Source organism: Clarias gariepinus, chromosome 8 (genome assembly GCF_024256425.1).
Source record: "Clarias gariepinus isolate MV-2021 ecotype Netherlands chromosome 8, CGAR_prim_01v2, whole genome shotgun sequence".
Taxonomy (NCBI): domain Eukaryota; kingdom Metazoa; phylum Chordata; class Actinopteri; order Siluriformes; family Clariidae; genus Clarias; species Clarias gariepinus.
The window spans coordinates 30,309,869-30,326,249 of NC_071107.1; the positions used below are offsets into that span (position 1 = coordinate 30,309,869).

Below are 16,381 nucleotides of genomic sequence, written 5' to 3' on the forward strand. Positions count from 1 at the left end.
GCACTGTTTAACAGCGCTGCTTGTAACATGTGAAATGGAAATCGATGGTTTCTAAAAATACCTTCTATAAATACACCAGTGGAACAGAAACGTTCAGGAAGACAATCAGTGTAGAGCAACGCAAAGCCACTGAATACATTTAACAGCAAATGTGCTAATTAGATTAACTTAAGTGAAAGAACTGCACTTTTGTGGCTGTAAACAGACCGTTAGAGCCGTAAAAAATAAAAACATGAATAAGAAAAGTCACTTAATTCTGCACTGCTGAGAAAATTCATAACAATAAGCATATTTCTCGACTTTGACTCTTCATCTGTAACTCTTTGATGTTTGCCCTAACTGGTATATTTTTGAGATTCATCTAAACAACGAGGCTTATAAGTCATTGCATATCTGAGAAGAAGTCACTGGTTACTGATGTAACCAAATATGGATGAAACCAGTCTCAATGTCTCAGAATTTAGCGATACGTTGCCAGTCCTTAGATATCTGACTAAAGTTAAACCTGCACCATAAATGGAATCAAAATGTTAAGGATAAGGGAAGTTATGAGCAGTTATGTGCCAGATTATAAACTGCAGGTTTTGACAGCGTACTGCGTGTGTGTCAAACTGTGGACGTGTCTTAGATCAACCGTTGGACAGAATTTAATGAAATTTTGCAGTTCTTAGATACAGTATCTGCCTGAAGGTTAACCTGCACCATACTGTAGGTGAAATCAAAACGTGGAGGTATAAGCGATGTTATGAACGGTTATGTGGCGGATTGACAACAAAAGAAGTACAATTTAGCGTAAATATGTCTAATAATAATAATAATAATAATAATAATAATAGTTTACTCAACCTTACACAATTTTATTTCTTTGTAATAAGTTAGACAGAGAGTTCACAGACATGAATGTGGGCTTCAACCTGAAATAATCATAATATCACTGGTTACATTAAAGCTGATGAGTTTAACCTTTTAACTCTTTCTACTTTTCCCATTGATGACGTGTACGCACGCTAGTATACCATAAACACACAGAGTAACAGTGTTACTAGCAGTTGCTAAGTGTAAGATTAATTAAAGAAACACACATGCCCTGCACACATTATTGTCTGTGTTGTATTAAAATCCAATTGTAGATAGGAATAATTCTTTAGTGCAGCTAGAGTAGTGCTCAGATGAGGTGCCATGCATGTTTTTTTTTCCTGTTGTTGTGTTTATTATTAAAGCCCAAGTTGGAATATTAATAGAACAGTATCTGGAGGAGTGTCATGCTGTCGTTCTGATTGTAATTACTGCTCTGGAACAAAAGGTGCTGTACTGCGAGACTGGAAACACCTCTCAGAGTGATCCCCTTCGACTACAGTGTAGAGCTAAGAATGAGAAACAGTAGATATTGGTTTGAGGTACTGTATGCTTGGCAAATACTGTGTTCTGTAGATGCTCTCTCGTGGGCTTTACTGAATCCCACCTAAATGCTCCCTAATCCTCTTCCTCGTCTTGCAGTTACACACTCTTTCCTACTCGAAGACCCCCAACGCCACCCCCCCTCCCCTCCGCACTTAATCCACAAAAATGAAAAACATCTCTCTGAAACAATTAATGTCTTATTTTTCGGGTTTGTTCAGCATCTGAGGGTTTAGTGGTGCTCATTAGTCAGGGCTGATAGAAGCTTATCACATGGTGACTGCCCAGCATGTCTGTGCTCATTTGAATTCAAGACCATCTTTCTTTCCTCTTCTGCCTTTTTTTTAATTGCTATTCTCACCTACTGCCTCGGCTAGGACTCCCACCATCTCTCTGCTAGGGACGATATGAGAGCTAGCACTTTTGTCCATAGGGGTTTGACAAGGACGCACACAAACATAGAAATATAAACACACGGATTGCGCACACACACACACACACACACATTTTCCTTGGCACTCAAGCCCAGTCTAATTGAGGCTGTTGCCATAGGATGCTGTGCCCAGCGCTGAGTAGGAGAAGACTAATTATAGCAGACTTGAGAATAAGGAGCGCAGGTGCTTGGGGAAAGAAGAGGGACTCCCAATGTTGGTGTGAGAAGAAAAGAAGATTTAAAATGTGAAAAATGCTATAATTTTTCAGCAGTGTTGACAGCAATGCTGTCACACTGCACCCATTTTTTAGTACTACATTTCATATTTCATGCAGCTGAATATCAAAGGAGGGTTATACAACAGTTCTGACTGAGTAATCTGATTGGATTGAGGCATTCCACATGTGATGATAACAGAGCATAACAGCGCTGGGATGTTTCCCTATGCTGTACATATCACCCCGCATTACAGTTGTTTTAACAATCATTAATTACACTAACTGTTGGTTGTCAGCATGGGTGAAAGTACAGTAGGTCGGTACGGTCCGTAGTAGAGAAGCGAGCGCAGCTACCTACCAAAACATACATTTAAAACCATGGAAATTCTAAGACAGGAGCAAATATAAAATAAACCTTATGGTTCAGTCTCCTCATATGATCATATAAAACTACGCTTCACCTGTCGATTATACTAAACTGTTGGTCACTAACTGTCGGTTACCAGCTCAACACTCGTTCCACCAAGCCTGGAGGGATATGTGTTGGCAGAGAAAAACAACTGGTTAAATAAGCAAATAAATCACGTTCTGTTTATGATGAATGGGGTTTGATGTTATATTAAGGTAACACTACATTCCAGGTCGTGCTGCTGTACAACTGTGATATCTTCAGGTCTGGGCCTGGAGCCTTGTGCCTATGACTGCATCACAGCCGTGTTGATATTCAGCACAAAAAGTTGAATTAAAATAAAATGAATATTAAAATATTAGTCAGAATGCAATCTTTTGTATAAAATGTACAAAAGAACTAGACAACAATATTTGAAGAATGTTTGTGTCCTATACCATGCGCATGAAGCACTTACTGTGTCTCCTGGACCGCTCCGGCCACGCAATGAAAGCGCTCAGGCACAGTCTTCCAGTCACGCGCCAGGCTGACCATGGCACCGGCATCCAGCACTCCATAGCCGAACAGATGGTTGAACTCCAAACCCACGCCGTTTCTCCTCCACTGGTGCACCTCATCATGGAGTTTATTCCTTTTTGAAGTGAGTACTGTAAGGTGCTGCATGTCCCTCCAGGTCAGGTTTGGACTGCACACACACACACAAACAAGACTGGATTAAGTAAAAACAGTTATAACACTTGGAAATTGATTTATTCATTTATGATTATGATATAATTATTATATACATTTACATTTTGATATACATTATTATATACATTTATGATTATGATATAATTATTATATACATTTACATTTTTATATACATTATTATATGCATTTATGATTATGGCTGAAGCATATCTGGATTTCAGTTTAATAGTTTATAATTAAAATAACCCAGTCTAAATAATTTATGTGTCTAAGCCCTTATCACTACAGAACGACAAAGTATTTTTAAGAATTTGCTTGATTTAGATCAATTTAGATTAATCTCCCGGTGTCTCTTGTTATCCAATAGTTTCTACGTAATTTATGTCATCTACGCTTTTTCAAAGAATACCACTTTTTTCATTTAACTAACCTCTCATGAACTATGATTATAATTTTGTTTTATGATACCTTACACTTATTGGAGAACATACAATATTATAATATATGCACTAACATAGCCACTTTAACAGCAAAACATCTTGCCCTGGAATTATCCAATCAGCTAAACATATAGCAGCACAATGTATACAATCATAGAAATTCAGGTTAAAAGCTTCTGAATGGGGGAAATATGTCATTCCAATCACTCTGTTGGTGCCAGATGGACTAGTTTAAGCATTTTAGAGTATTTTAAATGTCATGTTAAGAATAGCCAGATCTCAGGAATGATATGATTACTGTCTTATAGTAAATGCTGTAACGAAAAACCCATTTCAGAAGATATACAGTATGCAGCTGAGCTACAACAACCACATCACCTTCCTCTCCTGTCAGCCAGAAATCTAAGGCAATATTGGTAAAACATCTCAGGGGTTTTATTTTTCTGATCTTCAGCTGCCCAAGTTGAAATAAACAAATGGATTGTCTCATGTATATTGTCTTTATTTGTGATACATTAAAAGCCACCATGCAGACCTGCTTTATGAAACATAATATTTGTCATTTCCATATAAAAAAAGACATGAGCACCGGCAAATTGAAAAAAAAAAAAAGAACAGGATATTTTTCTTAGAGTGCTGGTCACGATTTTAATGTGTCCTTCATACAAGTCCATTCCCTGCTCCTCAGCATGCTGCAGGTATCACTACAGTGCTGTAAGTATGTTTGGCCTAGTGACAAAACACACATGCACTTACTGTCTGAGATCAGTATTTACCGTTGGCTGGAGTGAGTGACCTGCTCCACCATCAGCTACAACATTATTCAATGCTGAGCAAACACTGAGTCTTTGCAGAGGTAAGGTCATGTCAACATTCATTAACACCCAGTCAAAGCACAAGAAAGACTGTGTCGAGCAGCACAAGTGATGTGAAAATGACATGTTAAAGTCAGTTTCACCACAAACGAGAATAAATTAATAAGACATGTAGATCATTTTGACTGTGGGAAATATTTCATTTTTCCTATACGTAATAGCAGTATTGCCTTTGATACGATGCAGCATGTACAGTAACAGTAGACTGATTTGCGCATTTCTTCCTTTACCCCTTGATGTCGATAATGGTCTTAGTTATTTATTGATTTGTTTATCTATTTAAAGGAAGTCAATAATTTTACTTGCTTTGTGAGCTATTTGCACTTAAATATACAGTGTCCCTGAGTGGACAGGAGATTCCACCTTGGCTTCATTCATGAATTTTAACAAAGTGCTACTATTGCTTCATTTTGTGTAAAGCCAAATTATGTTACATTAGTGCTATAATAGTTTTACATGTTTTGCTTAAAACGTTTGCATGGAAACATAATAAGGTTTTATCAACAATTTCAAAAATTATAATAACACTGTTGATCCTGGAATTGACCTAAAAAAACTGTTTATCCAGGAAGCAAATGTGGAGCCGGCATGTACATTGTGTTTTAAACAATGCATATATAATTCATAGTACTATACAGGCAGCATCTAACATAATTGTGTTAACAGTCATGATTTTTGTGGTCAGTGTTCGCTAAAGGGAGCATGATCTTTAACAAAATGTAATAATGTACAGTACATGCATTGCTTAGCTTTGGCACATGCATAGCTGTTGCATAAGTTCACACTGACATTTGCAATTTCAGCAGATTGTTACAATGTTTTGGCAGTATATGGTGTATCAAGTGGTTTTAAAAAAATCCATGTCTCCTTTTTTTTTTTTTTTTTAATGAGCACCTGCCCCTCTAAAGGTCTCTTGCTTCCAATTAAGCAAATTATGGAGAGCTTTGAGCCAATGCATTGATGCAAAGTGTGAGCTTCACGCCCATTTAATTAGCTTTAAAGCCTACATAAGGGCCAATGTTTTTTTTTTTTTTTGTGCTGACATTTGTTACAATGATTTGCTTAATGTTGGCCTTAAGCACAAGGGAAATACATCAGATATACAAACCGGAATAATATAAAACACTATCATGGTAGGGCTCATATGCAGTGCAATATACTGCAAGATACTGCACTATGAGCTCTGCTGCATGTTTTATAAAGCTTTAATCAGGCTGTGTGGCTTAAACATCTGCTAAGAAGCAAATGTGTACCTACTTGGCCTCTAATGCCAAGGCAAACACTCCAGCAGCCTCGGGAGCAGCAGCTGATGTGCCTGAATGACGCAGTGTACAGTTTCCATACAGATCTGTGGTGGCCTGCAGAGAAAGTGAGAGACAGAGAGAGAGAAAGAGAGAGAGAGAGAAAGAGAGAGAGAGAGAGAGAGAGAGAGAGAGAGAGAGAGAGAGACATTCTATTTATATCGGCTCACCATCATTCTAGGACAATTTTATTCGACAGTGTAGCTTTGCCAACATTTATGGCAGTTTATGCCAACGCCATTAGCTTTCTGGATCTGAATTAAAAGATAAAAAAATTGAGAGAGAGAGAGAGAGAGAGAGAGAGAGAGAGAGAAAGAAAGAAAGAGAGTGCCTAAGATGAATCAGCTCAATAGCACTGAATATATACAATTATGTGTTAAGAAGATTGTCATCATGGGGGAAAAATTTTTAATTAACTAAAACCAATAACTTGGTTGGTAAACGAAAAGATAAAAAAGACCAAATTCTAGGCCATGTTTTGGCTTAAACCTTACATAATTGGCTGAAATTTTAAATACTAAACAAAATCTTTTTTTTTCATTCTAAGACAATGTGTAAGCTCATCTCATTGTTTGATACTTTTTCTATTGGAGAATTAACCTCTCTATCATCTGAAGAATTATTTGATTTAATTGGTACCTTTAAATCATGTCAAAGCAAGTATACAGTATATGCATTCTGTGTGCTGCTATTCTATGAAAAGCACAGATAAAAAAAACCTCTTAGTCAGCAAGTGCTTCCCAATCAATATCTTGATCTTTAAATTAGTCATTGATCTTTGTTTTCCTTATCGATATGCAGTGGATGTAGCTACAGTAGCACTTCTCCCCTGGAAGAAGCAGCATCAATGCTGTTGCGCTTCTACACAACCAAGCAAGCTGTGCTGTACTTTATGTGCTTAATTTGGTTAGCATACAGTACATCGGCTATACACGTCAAGCTAAAAATAGCACAGACCATCCACTGAACATACGATTCATCCTAATAAATATCTCTTGCTGGAACTGTGTCTCTCCTGGCAGAGAAATCTTCAATAATGTTGTGTATGCTTAAGAGTCCAAATCTTTTTTAAATCCTTTTTGCAGAGGATATACTGTAAGAAACCAGGAATTCATTCCATTTAAGTGGGTTAAATCAAAGTTTTTCATTTATCTTTATATATTTACCTGCAATGAAATTTTGTGCAGATTTTGTATTGTGCTTATTTTTCTCCCTAGGAATAAAACATTTTATTATTAGGTTTTTTTTTTTTATTTGCCCAATTGTTTGACCTCCAAATAGGATATAGCATAATGGAGACCAGCCTACCTAGTGCCCTCATGAGCAGTGTAGAAAGCCACTTGAGATTCAGCTACAGAAATTGCGTGACTGTTTTTTATAATATTGTTATAGTTATAGTTGGAACGGAAAGGTTTTTTTTGTTGTTGTCATATTTACTAAAGCTTAAAGTGCTATCACGACTGGTTTGTGCTTGTCAGCATGGGCAGCCATTTAGTGGTAATTAACTTCATTAAATTTTCACATTTTGCATTAAAGTATTATGTTTCAGTGCACATTCTGACATAAAAACATCTACACTTTGTCTTATGCTTAATAGTGATTAAAGCGATTAAACCCTTTTTAGAACCACACAAATTCGAACATCTACTGAGCTCCTTCTCCCAGTGGAAATCTCCAGAATTGTCTACAGGATTTGCACAGACAGTAGATGGTGTTCAAGGATCAAGTGGTCTTACCAATTCTGTTATTTCAGCTTTCTATTATTGAAATCTAACTAAGCAAGAGTTACAGGCTCCATCAAGGCTTAAGGACTATTGATTATGGATTGGTATAGATTGGGCAAATGCTAATCCATTGTATTACTTACTGATTATTACTATGGACATTAAGCTGCTTGGTTTTCCCAATAATATTTTCTTGTTCAAGCCTCTAGTAACCAGCCCAGCTTCAAGGTCACTCGACCTATAAAAAAAACTCCCATAAGAAACTTTGTACCAATAGAACAAAATTACAAACTAAAATTGGTTGTCATCCTCATTGAGCTGTGCACAAAAGCCTTTGAAACACTCAGTCACAAGTGTCTCCTGTCCAACCTCACAAACCTTGCAATTAAGCGCACAGCATGGTAGTGGGGCGATTGTTGCAGGAAGGTCAAATTAGGTGACATGGAAAGTATCCAGCTGCTCCTTGCAGTCTCTCCACAGGTGTCCCACAAGGCTCAGTGCTCAGCCCTATTCTGCTCCTCCATTTCAAATGGCTTTTCATGCCACTGCTATACTAATGATAGTCAGCTCATTATCCCCTTTCCTCCCTCAGCTTTTCATGTTTCTGTATCTGTCGCAGATTGTCTGCGACATCGTGTTACAGATTGCATTAAATTCCAGCAAGGCCGAGCTGCTGTATATTTCTAAAGATGCATTCTTGTGTCTTCTTATGATTTCTTTGGGAAATGTTCAGATCTGCCATCTAACAGTTCATACAACCTTAGGGTAGTTTTATAAGTCTCAATCAGCATTACTGTACATCCTTATTGCACCATGTGACCATTAAAACCGATCCAGAACGCAAGTTCTCCCACACCATCCCATTGCTATGTGCTCTCCACTGGCTTCCTGTAGGTGCCCTCATTTCCACCAAGTCAAATAGGATTCCCACCTACCTCAAGAAACAACTCAAAAAGGTAAGGTATAACTAATAACATTGAGTGCATAAAATATACTTAAAGACACACATCTGAAACATACACATGTGCATCTACAATTCCACACACTCATGCAACATCTACCAACTCACCACTCCTGCCTCAGGGTTCCTCTTGCGGCCGTTGCTGAACGTTGAGGCGAGTGTGGAGGAGCAGCTCTCATCGTACAGAGCTGTGCGTCCATCGTTAATAGCTGAGTTGATAGATATAGTCCACATGCTGGAGGCATAGCCATCACAGTTGCAGTCGTCATAGCCACCACCATCCCCCGAGGCCCACACATAGATACTGCCTTTACCCCCGCGGCCCTGGACATACACAACACACACAATTAGCATACCTATATTTAACCAAAGTTAATAACACATTGTAATATCTACTATTATTCATGTATTTCAGGGGACTCTGAGGTCAATTTTGAAGTTTAGCTCTTAGAAAAACAACTTATTTTTTTATAAACATTTTATAATCCATCAATAATCATAAACACTATACATTTATTTGGTTTCATACCATTAGCTCTCATATTGCTACTTGTCCCCTGATTATCATCTTTTTATGTAGCAATTAAGTATGCTTGGTTAAGTAAATTACTTGGATTTATAGTGTAATGTTCAGAAAACTGAAGACGGACTCAAGATCCTTAATGAATTGCCCGTGGTTTTGTTTTTGTAAACACATTTTTCTTTCCTTCTTTCTCTCTCTCTCTGAATTTATTTATTCCTCTAACCACACCCCTCCATCTCCCACCCGCCCCATAATCGTGTATTCTCTCTCGCTCTGTTCCCTCTCCCTGAACGGAGACCCATCAGCTCAGCTTGGCTGCAATTAGCTAAAAGAAATGATTGCACTTTAAACGCTGCTGCTTTTGTAACAAGCTCTATTCACACAAAGGGCTCAGAAGAGGGAATCTTCGAGGTGTGGGAGGACCATAATCTTTCTAAGGGATACTTTTAGAGAGAGGAGCTAGAGTGATTTTTTTTATGCATGTTCTTTCGGAAGACCATTTCTATGCTATATGATTACTTACCCTGCTTTCCCCAAAAAGCCATATGCGTATTGGGCTTGCTGAACATTTTGCATTACATCATTTAGTCAAAAACGTTTAAAGACTAGGACAGTTACAGTATAAGGGAAATGATTTGACTTTTCCAGTGTAACAATGTATGTAACTTCCCAAGAGAATTTTCCTCTATCTTTTTAAAGTGCACCGAAAAACAAACTATACACGCCATCACTACTGCAGAAAGATTGACGCCTGAAGACGTGACTCAATTGACGACTTGATTAGTGTTGCTTGTTTTTTTCTGGCTGGTAGAGGGAGGACATGAGGGTGTCACTCCAAAGTGCTGTGATTAATTCCACAAGTTAATTTGAGACCACGGACCATGAAGCCTGGCTAGTCATCTTAGTGAAATGTGAAGGGGTAGGTTCACAGTAAGGATGCACCAATCAAGGGCCAACTGTTGACTCATATTTAGTTAAATATTATTTGTAAATATAATTAGGGTTTACTCTCTTTGTTAACCTAAAATACTTTTTTTTTTGCATGTGTTTGAATGAGTGAAAGTCCTGTAACCTTGTGCAGTTTTATAAAAAACACAAAAGTTTTTGGAGGTCCATGGTTCAAAATTAACATCCAGTTGAAGTTTTCATGAAAGAAAAGTTATCAAAAAAAAAAAGGTTACATTTGCATGTCAGCAAAAATAATAATACTTTATAGCATACCGTAGGTTCTCACCTTGGGAGTTATTACCCCATGAGAATGGAAGCGAAACATTTTTTCCAATCATCAATGCAGTTCTATTGATACATATTTCTGTAATACTTTATAATCATCGAAAATGTTACATTATTATTAGAAAAAAATTACCCGTCTATTGTCTAACATGCTAACATGCTAACATGCTACGATGTTCATCAAAGTGGCCATGTTAAAAAAAACTATGCCTATCATAGTTACAGTTTCTAGCTTGAAATGCTATAAGATACAATATTGTTAGGAGTATAAACACAAAAGATCTAAACAGCACACTGATGATATTTCGGTCTGTAGCTGACAGCAGATTAAAAAAAATTAAACTTATTGACAGTTTAAACTGCCATGAGCGTGGACATGATCTAATTATATTTGCAATAACACCATATTTCCCATGAGTACCTTGTTCACGCCATCTGCCATGGCCTGAAGGGTTAGCTCACGAGGTCCGTCCACCGTCTTGCCATCATCAGTGGGACCCCAGCTAGCACTGTAGATGTCAATAACCTGCGGCATGTGACTGATGGAGGAAGCTTCGATGATGTCCGTCATGAATGGCTGGTCCAGCATCCGGATGCCTATAAGATCCAGGTCATGTATCTTATCTCTGTTTGATCCGTTTGCAAATGACAAACAGTTTTCTATTATTTACTATTGAGCTTAAATACACTTATAATTTAGCTGTATCTCCTCCGTTACAGTATGTGCTGCAGTTTGGCTAAAGCAGGGAGCTTTGGGAAGGATGTGCACATACTGTTCAGGAGGCATGTTCTTTAAAGCTGGCCCTAATGAGAACTTCGAAATTAGTTGAGCGAGACGACACTCAACAAGAGCTGAGGGCAAAGACACTTCTGTTTCTCACAGAAAACTGTTCGGAGTGTTCTTTACATCATCTGTACCACCAGTAATTTAGTCATACCCGTGAGCCATTTTCTTTCTTTTCCTTTTGACTGTATGTGACTCGTGTAAAGGTGGCTTAGTGGTTAGCACTATTGCCTTGCACCTCCAGGGTTGGGGTTCGATTCCCACATCTGGGTCTGTGTGCATAAAGGTTTGCGTGTTTGCATGTTCTCCCCGTGCACAGTACTGTATAAGGTGATATGGATGATGAGTAAATGAGTGAGTGACTGAGTTATATTACAAGCTAAATCCAGGTAAATATAAATATCTGGTGAACTCATGAGATCTGATCTTGATATGGATCAAAATTACACTGACAAATAGCATGAGACATACCGGCCACTTTGGAATTGTAGGCCACTCCTACGCCACAGATGTTGTTGTTAGCCACTGCAGACACCTCCCCGGCACATCTGGTCCCATGGCTGAACATTTGCATTCAGAAAGTATGACATGTTAGCATAAGTCATGATTAATCCATTGCTAATATATTTTATTGACTTAGTATGAGCAACCAAAAATATAGTTATTTGTTTATTTTTAAGAATTACATGAAACAAAGTAATGCCATGTTTTTTCGAATGATATCAATCCTAACTTTATTCGAATAATGGGTCTCTAATTCAAGATCACTGTCTACTGTTTCAGCTATTACTGCCTGATAAATCACATAAACATTTCTGCTCACCGCACATTCACACAACTCACATATCAATCTATACATAATCAGAATCCAACGGGAACCCTTCTGACCACTGACGTGTTATAAATGGAAATCTATTTCTGATAAGTGGGTTAGAAAATGGCATTTATGGACAGCTTCATCTTTCTAAAAAAAAAAAAAATCTGCAGCCATTATGAGGAAACTGCGCACTGTTGTCTTCTAAGCAACACAAAGGAGAAACATGAAGCCTGAAAGAAGAAAGGCAGAGAATAAAAAGAAAGGCAGAGCTTCCCAGGAAAAAAAAAACCTTGCTTTTGGGTTAATAAATAACTGTCTGATTAACCGGCAAGTCTGTGACAGTAATGATATTACTGCTGCAATCATATGCCTCACACACATACACACACTAAAACCAGGACAAAAAAGAAGCCATGCTTCTGCTCTTCTTTATTAGAAAGGATGGCCTGAAGCACTTTATGGCTGTCACAATGTGCAAGGATTTATTAACCTTGGGATTCTGAGCATGGCAGTAATAAAGAGGGAGTCGTGCTAATGTGCACAGCCCCTGACCCTGCTGAGCACCTTCTGGTTGTCACCTACCACCACACAAACAAACACAAACCAAGAAATCACTCTTATTCCATTCACAACTGATCCGCAAACAGCATTAGTGAATCTGAGCATTATAAGAAAAACACATGCTCTCCTTTAGGAAAAACACAAATAAGATGATAAGTATATATTATCGCTCTTCAGCGCCGTCCTTGTTTTCTGTGGTCACACCTCCACGGACATTTAAAAGTGAGATGCAGCAAGCTCGGTGTGCTGCCAGGCGTCAGGATGGGCCATGTGCTCCATATTAATGCAGCCAAGCCGAGAGCCCAGAGAGAAGATGACTTAATAGGACTATGTGTTAGGAAAATCAATAAGGAAAAAAAGCAAGCAGCAATTCAGCCAACCGCTGCAAAGAAACTCAGTCTTGGGTCACCACACTCATCCTCCTTCCACCCCCACCCACCTTTCGGTCTTGAGTCACAAAGCCAACCGAGTGACGGGCTGCTGATTACCTGTTAAACCAATCATCTGTGTAGCGAGGGTATGGGTATGGGTCATTGCTGCTGAAGTCATAGCTGGCCTCTGCATTCTGAAATAAGAAAACAGTGGCTATGGAAATACAAATACTTGTGATACAATGGTCAACATGGTTTCGTGCAGTGTTATTATCTGCCAAATAGTTGTATCTATGTTTAGGATCCTGATGTGGGTGTGGCCTAAACTGGAATTGGAATTTTTTTTCCCCTTTCCACTTTCACCTCCATCACTTTGGAATAGGATCAATCTGGACTCATCAGATCACTTGACCCTTTTTCATTGCTCCAAAGTCCTTTTTCAATTTTTAAGTCCCCCTAACAATCTAAAGCCTTCTAATTAGTCTCACTAACAAGTGGATTTCTTATGGCCACACAGCTATTCAGCCTTACAGTAATCCTGCGAGTTCTCATCACATTGTGTGGGTATGGAAATGCCCTTACTTTCACCATCAACCATAGCTATAGTTTTTACTGTTGACTTTTTCTACCATGCAACCTCACCACGTGTTTAAGTGAATTTTTTTCTAAACCACAGTAGAAGGTTCAGCACTATCCTACCAGGTTTTCATAATGTGTTGAAGGGTTCTAACCCACTTACAGTCATTTAAGTTCTCCTTAGTTGTTTTCTGTCCTCGATGCAGGACAATAGTTTGACCCTTCTGAAATGGTGACATTTTTTTGGCCAGGCAGCAGATATAATCACATCATTTATTATTAATTTAAGATTCCTTTATCATATTGTCAACACAGCTAATTTAGGCATATTAGACCTTTACAAAATGTTTTCAGATGTTCTACTTGACCTTAGGCCTAAAACTGATGTTGCTATCTCATCTCATCATTAAAAAAAAAAAAAAAAAAATTCAGCCTGATCAGATGTGTAATGCCTATTCCTAAAGAGGCAAGTACGCTCCATACCATCAACAAGGACTACCCATGCGTGCACCAGAGCTACTTTTCACACATCGGAACACTGATTTCCTAACAGTCGAAGATGTCCAAGCACATGTATATTTTATCAAACTTCATTTGCCCATAGGGAGCTTTATGAATCAACAGAACCCACGTTTTAAAATGTTATCAACCACCCTGATACATGTGAAGAAGTTTATGCAATCCTGTTTTGATAAATCAGGTCAATTCATTCTGGGAGCTTGTTATTGACTTGTGACATCCTGAACAGGTCCTTAAAAACAAGCAAGCTGTACATTTTTACTCATTAACACGATTTTTAAATATTTATTTTATCGACACATGGGTAAATTAGATCACCAGCCAAGGGTCGAAAATAATTCTTTATTTGTATAAAGTAATCCCTTAATGACATACACAACATACAAAGAAGTCATCTTATCTTGCTGAGCTTCATTGTCATTGCCAGGGAGGCTGCACCTTGAGTTTAAATCCGCTACTTTCATCTGTAAACCAAATGAATTGATATCCGTAAGACTGCTATGCTGTAAGACGGTAATAAAATTATCCTGAAATGTTTAAGGCATTTAGCAAACAGAGACACCTTTGATCACTGAAGTGGCCAACTATATCTACTTCTCATGGCAAAACAGAAGGGAAAACAGATGGCTTGAAGTCTCTTCATGCTGTACATAACCAATCACCCTGACATCCTTAGTAGCTAATGTCAAGGAGACGACCACATGCAAGCTAAATGTCCTCTGGGTAAAACTTCGCTTATAAGGATCATAAAGGATGGCCAGTTTCTAGATTCCGTGTAAGTGTTATTGCAATCCGATCTACAGTATGATTTTGTATGCTTTGTACGCCATCCAGACATTTAATGAATTCTAACTGGAAGCCAGATCAGAATCACCTAACAAACATTTTAAAGGAATACTAATGTAAAGAAAGTAATTGTTCTTCTAGTTTTATCCTCTCACCCTATTTGTGCCAATAGTAGTAGTGTCTCAGGCAGTTTAGGCACTTAAGCATGGCCACTGCTGAGTTGCCACTGTTGGGTCTTTGGGCATAAACCTTTACCCTACAGGGCATACAACCCACCCACTGCATGCAGTGCCAGTCCCAAGCTGTGCCAGATCTTGCAGCTCAGATGATCCAATTCGGCAACCCCTAGTATAAAAAGGGACAAAGCCCTAAAACTATATTTGTGGCAAACCATAAATCATTGTCAAACAATTCTAGCAGGTTCTGATCACATGCATACAAAAATGTTGTCTATACCGCTTTATACTGTATTCCAGGTCGTGGGGGGCTGGAGCCTATGCTAGGAGATTTAGGGCACAAGACGGAGTACATCCTAAAAAGGGTGCCAATTCATTGCAGGGTGCACACACATACTCACATGTTCATTCACACGCTATGAGTAATTTACGAATGCTAATTAGCCTGATCTGCATCTTTATGGAAGGACTGTGGGAGGAAAAGAGAGCACCCAGCAGAAAGCCACCAATCACAAACTCCATGCACACAAAACCAAGGTAGGAATCAAACCCGAAAGCTGGACATGCAAGGCGACAATGCTGCCATGAGAAAAATGTGGTAATCCATAATTATAATCAGGAAAACAGACTAGGGATAATTTCCTAGAATCTGCAAGCTCAGACATTTGGCTTGGATTGAACGAATGCTCAGGCTTCAAGTGCCTTAAATCCTTCAAATCACTGCATTGCCAAGGTACTACAGCTGGGTGCTTGAGCAAGCCTCCTAATCCTCAACCTCTCCTGTCTCAACTGTACATCATTTTGGGTAAACAGATCATCTCAGATGTTTGTTCAGAGACGCAATGGCTCTTGTATATTGTACTACACTATCTTCTCTGCCTCTTCCTGTTTATTCCTTTAAATTGGACACTCTTTGGTTACGCATGCTTGCTTTAATTAAAGTCGAAGAGATAGTACTTGCTAGCCAATCCCACTCCTTCCATATTCCTAGTGAAATTATGGTTTACAGAAGCTGTCTCCATTCTCCTCTGAGAATACCCAGCAGCCATAAAGCTCTTTTTATGGCCTTAAAAATGACAATGGCAATTCACTTTATTGCACATTTAAACCTGATGTTTAAAACTGGAGCTGTTATTTGGGAGATAAAGCTGGCCCTGTCTCTCACCAATACAAGCACCAATCATTGGCTATCGATCTGAGGGAACTGAAGAAGGTGGTTAACTCTCTCCTTAATGTCTTTAGCTGCCCTAAGCAGCAAAGTGAAAGGATTTGAGAGCTATACTGTATGTGTCCCCAAGTAAATGTGTTGTCCTTTTTCTGTCACATATAGGAAGCTGTCTTGAATAAGGCAAGAAGGAATTAATAAATAATAATCCACCAAAACAGGACAAGAACTGGGGCAAGCCCTTTGGGGGAAAATAATCTGGCAACATTTTCTTATACATTGGTTTTTACTTTCATTTTAATTTGGATGTCTGTAAATATTCATTTCGTTTAAATTTGCTGGATGTCAAGTGAAATGAATCAAACCAAATGTTTATAATTTTTTTTTTTTTTACCTTACAGAACCTATAATTTATGATAGA

The 16,381-nt window shown here is 38.4% G+C and overlaps 1 protein-coding gene across 1 annotated transcript in view; it reads right to left on the minus strand.

Moving 5' to 3' along the window:
- Positions 1-16,381, minus strand: part of pcsk2 (proprotein convertase subtilisin/kexin type 2) — a 35,825-nt gene that overhangs the window by 2,324 nt on the left and 17,120 nt on the right. The window contains exons 6-11 of the mRNA XM_053501298.1: positions 12,856-12,932; positions 11,461-11,549; positions 10,627-10,802; positions 8,558-8,773; positions 5,721-5,821; positions 2,916-3,143 (exon numbers count right to left, since the gene is read on the minus strand). Of these exons, the coding sequence (XP_053357273.1) occupies positions 2,916-3,143; positions 5,721-5,821; positions 8,558-8,773; positions 10,627-10,802; positions 11,461-11,549; positions 12,856-12,932 (887 nt within the window). The remainder of the gene's footprint in view (positions 1-2,915; positions 3,144-5,720; positions 5,822-8,557; positions 8,774-10,626; positions 10,803-11,460; positions 11,550-12,855; positions 12,933-16,381) is intronic.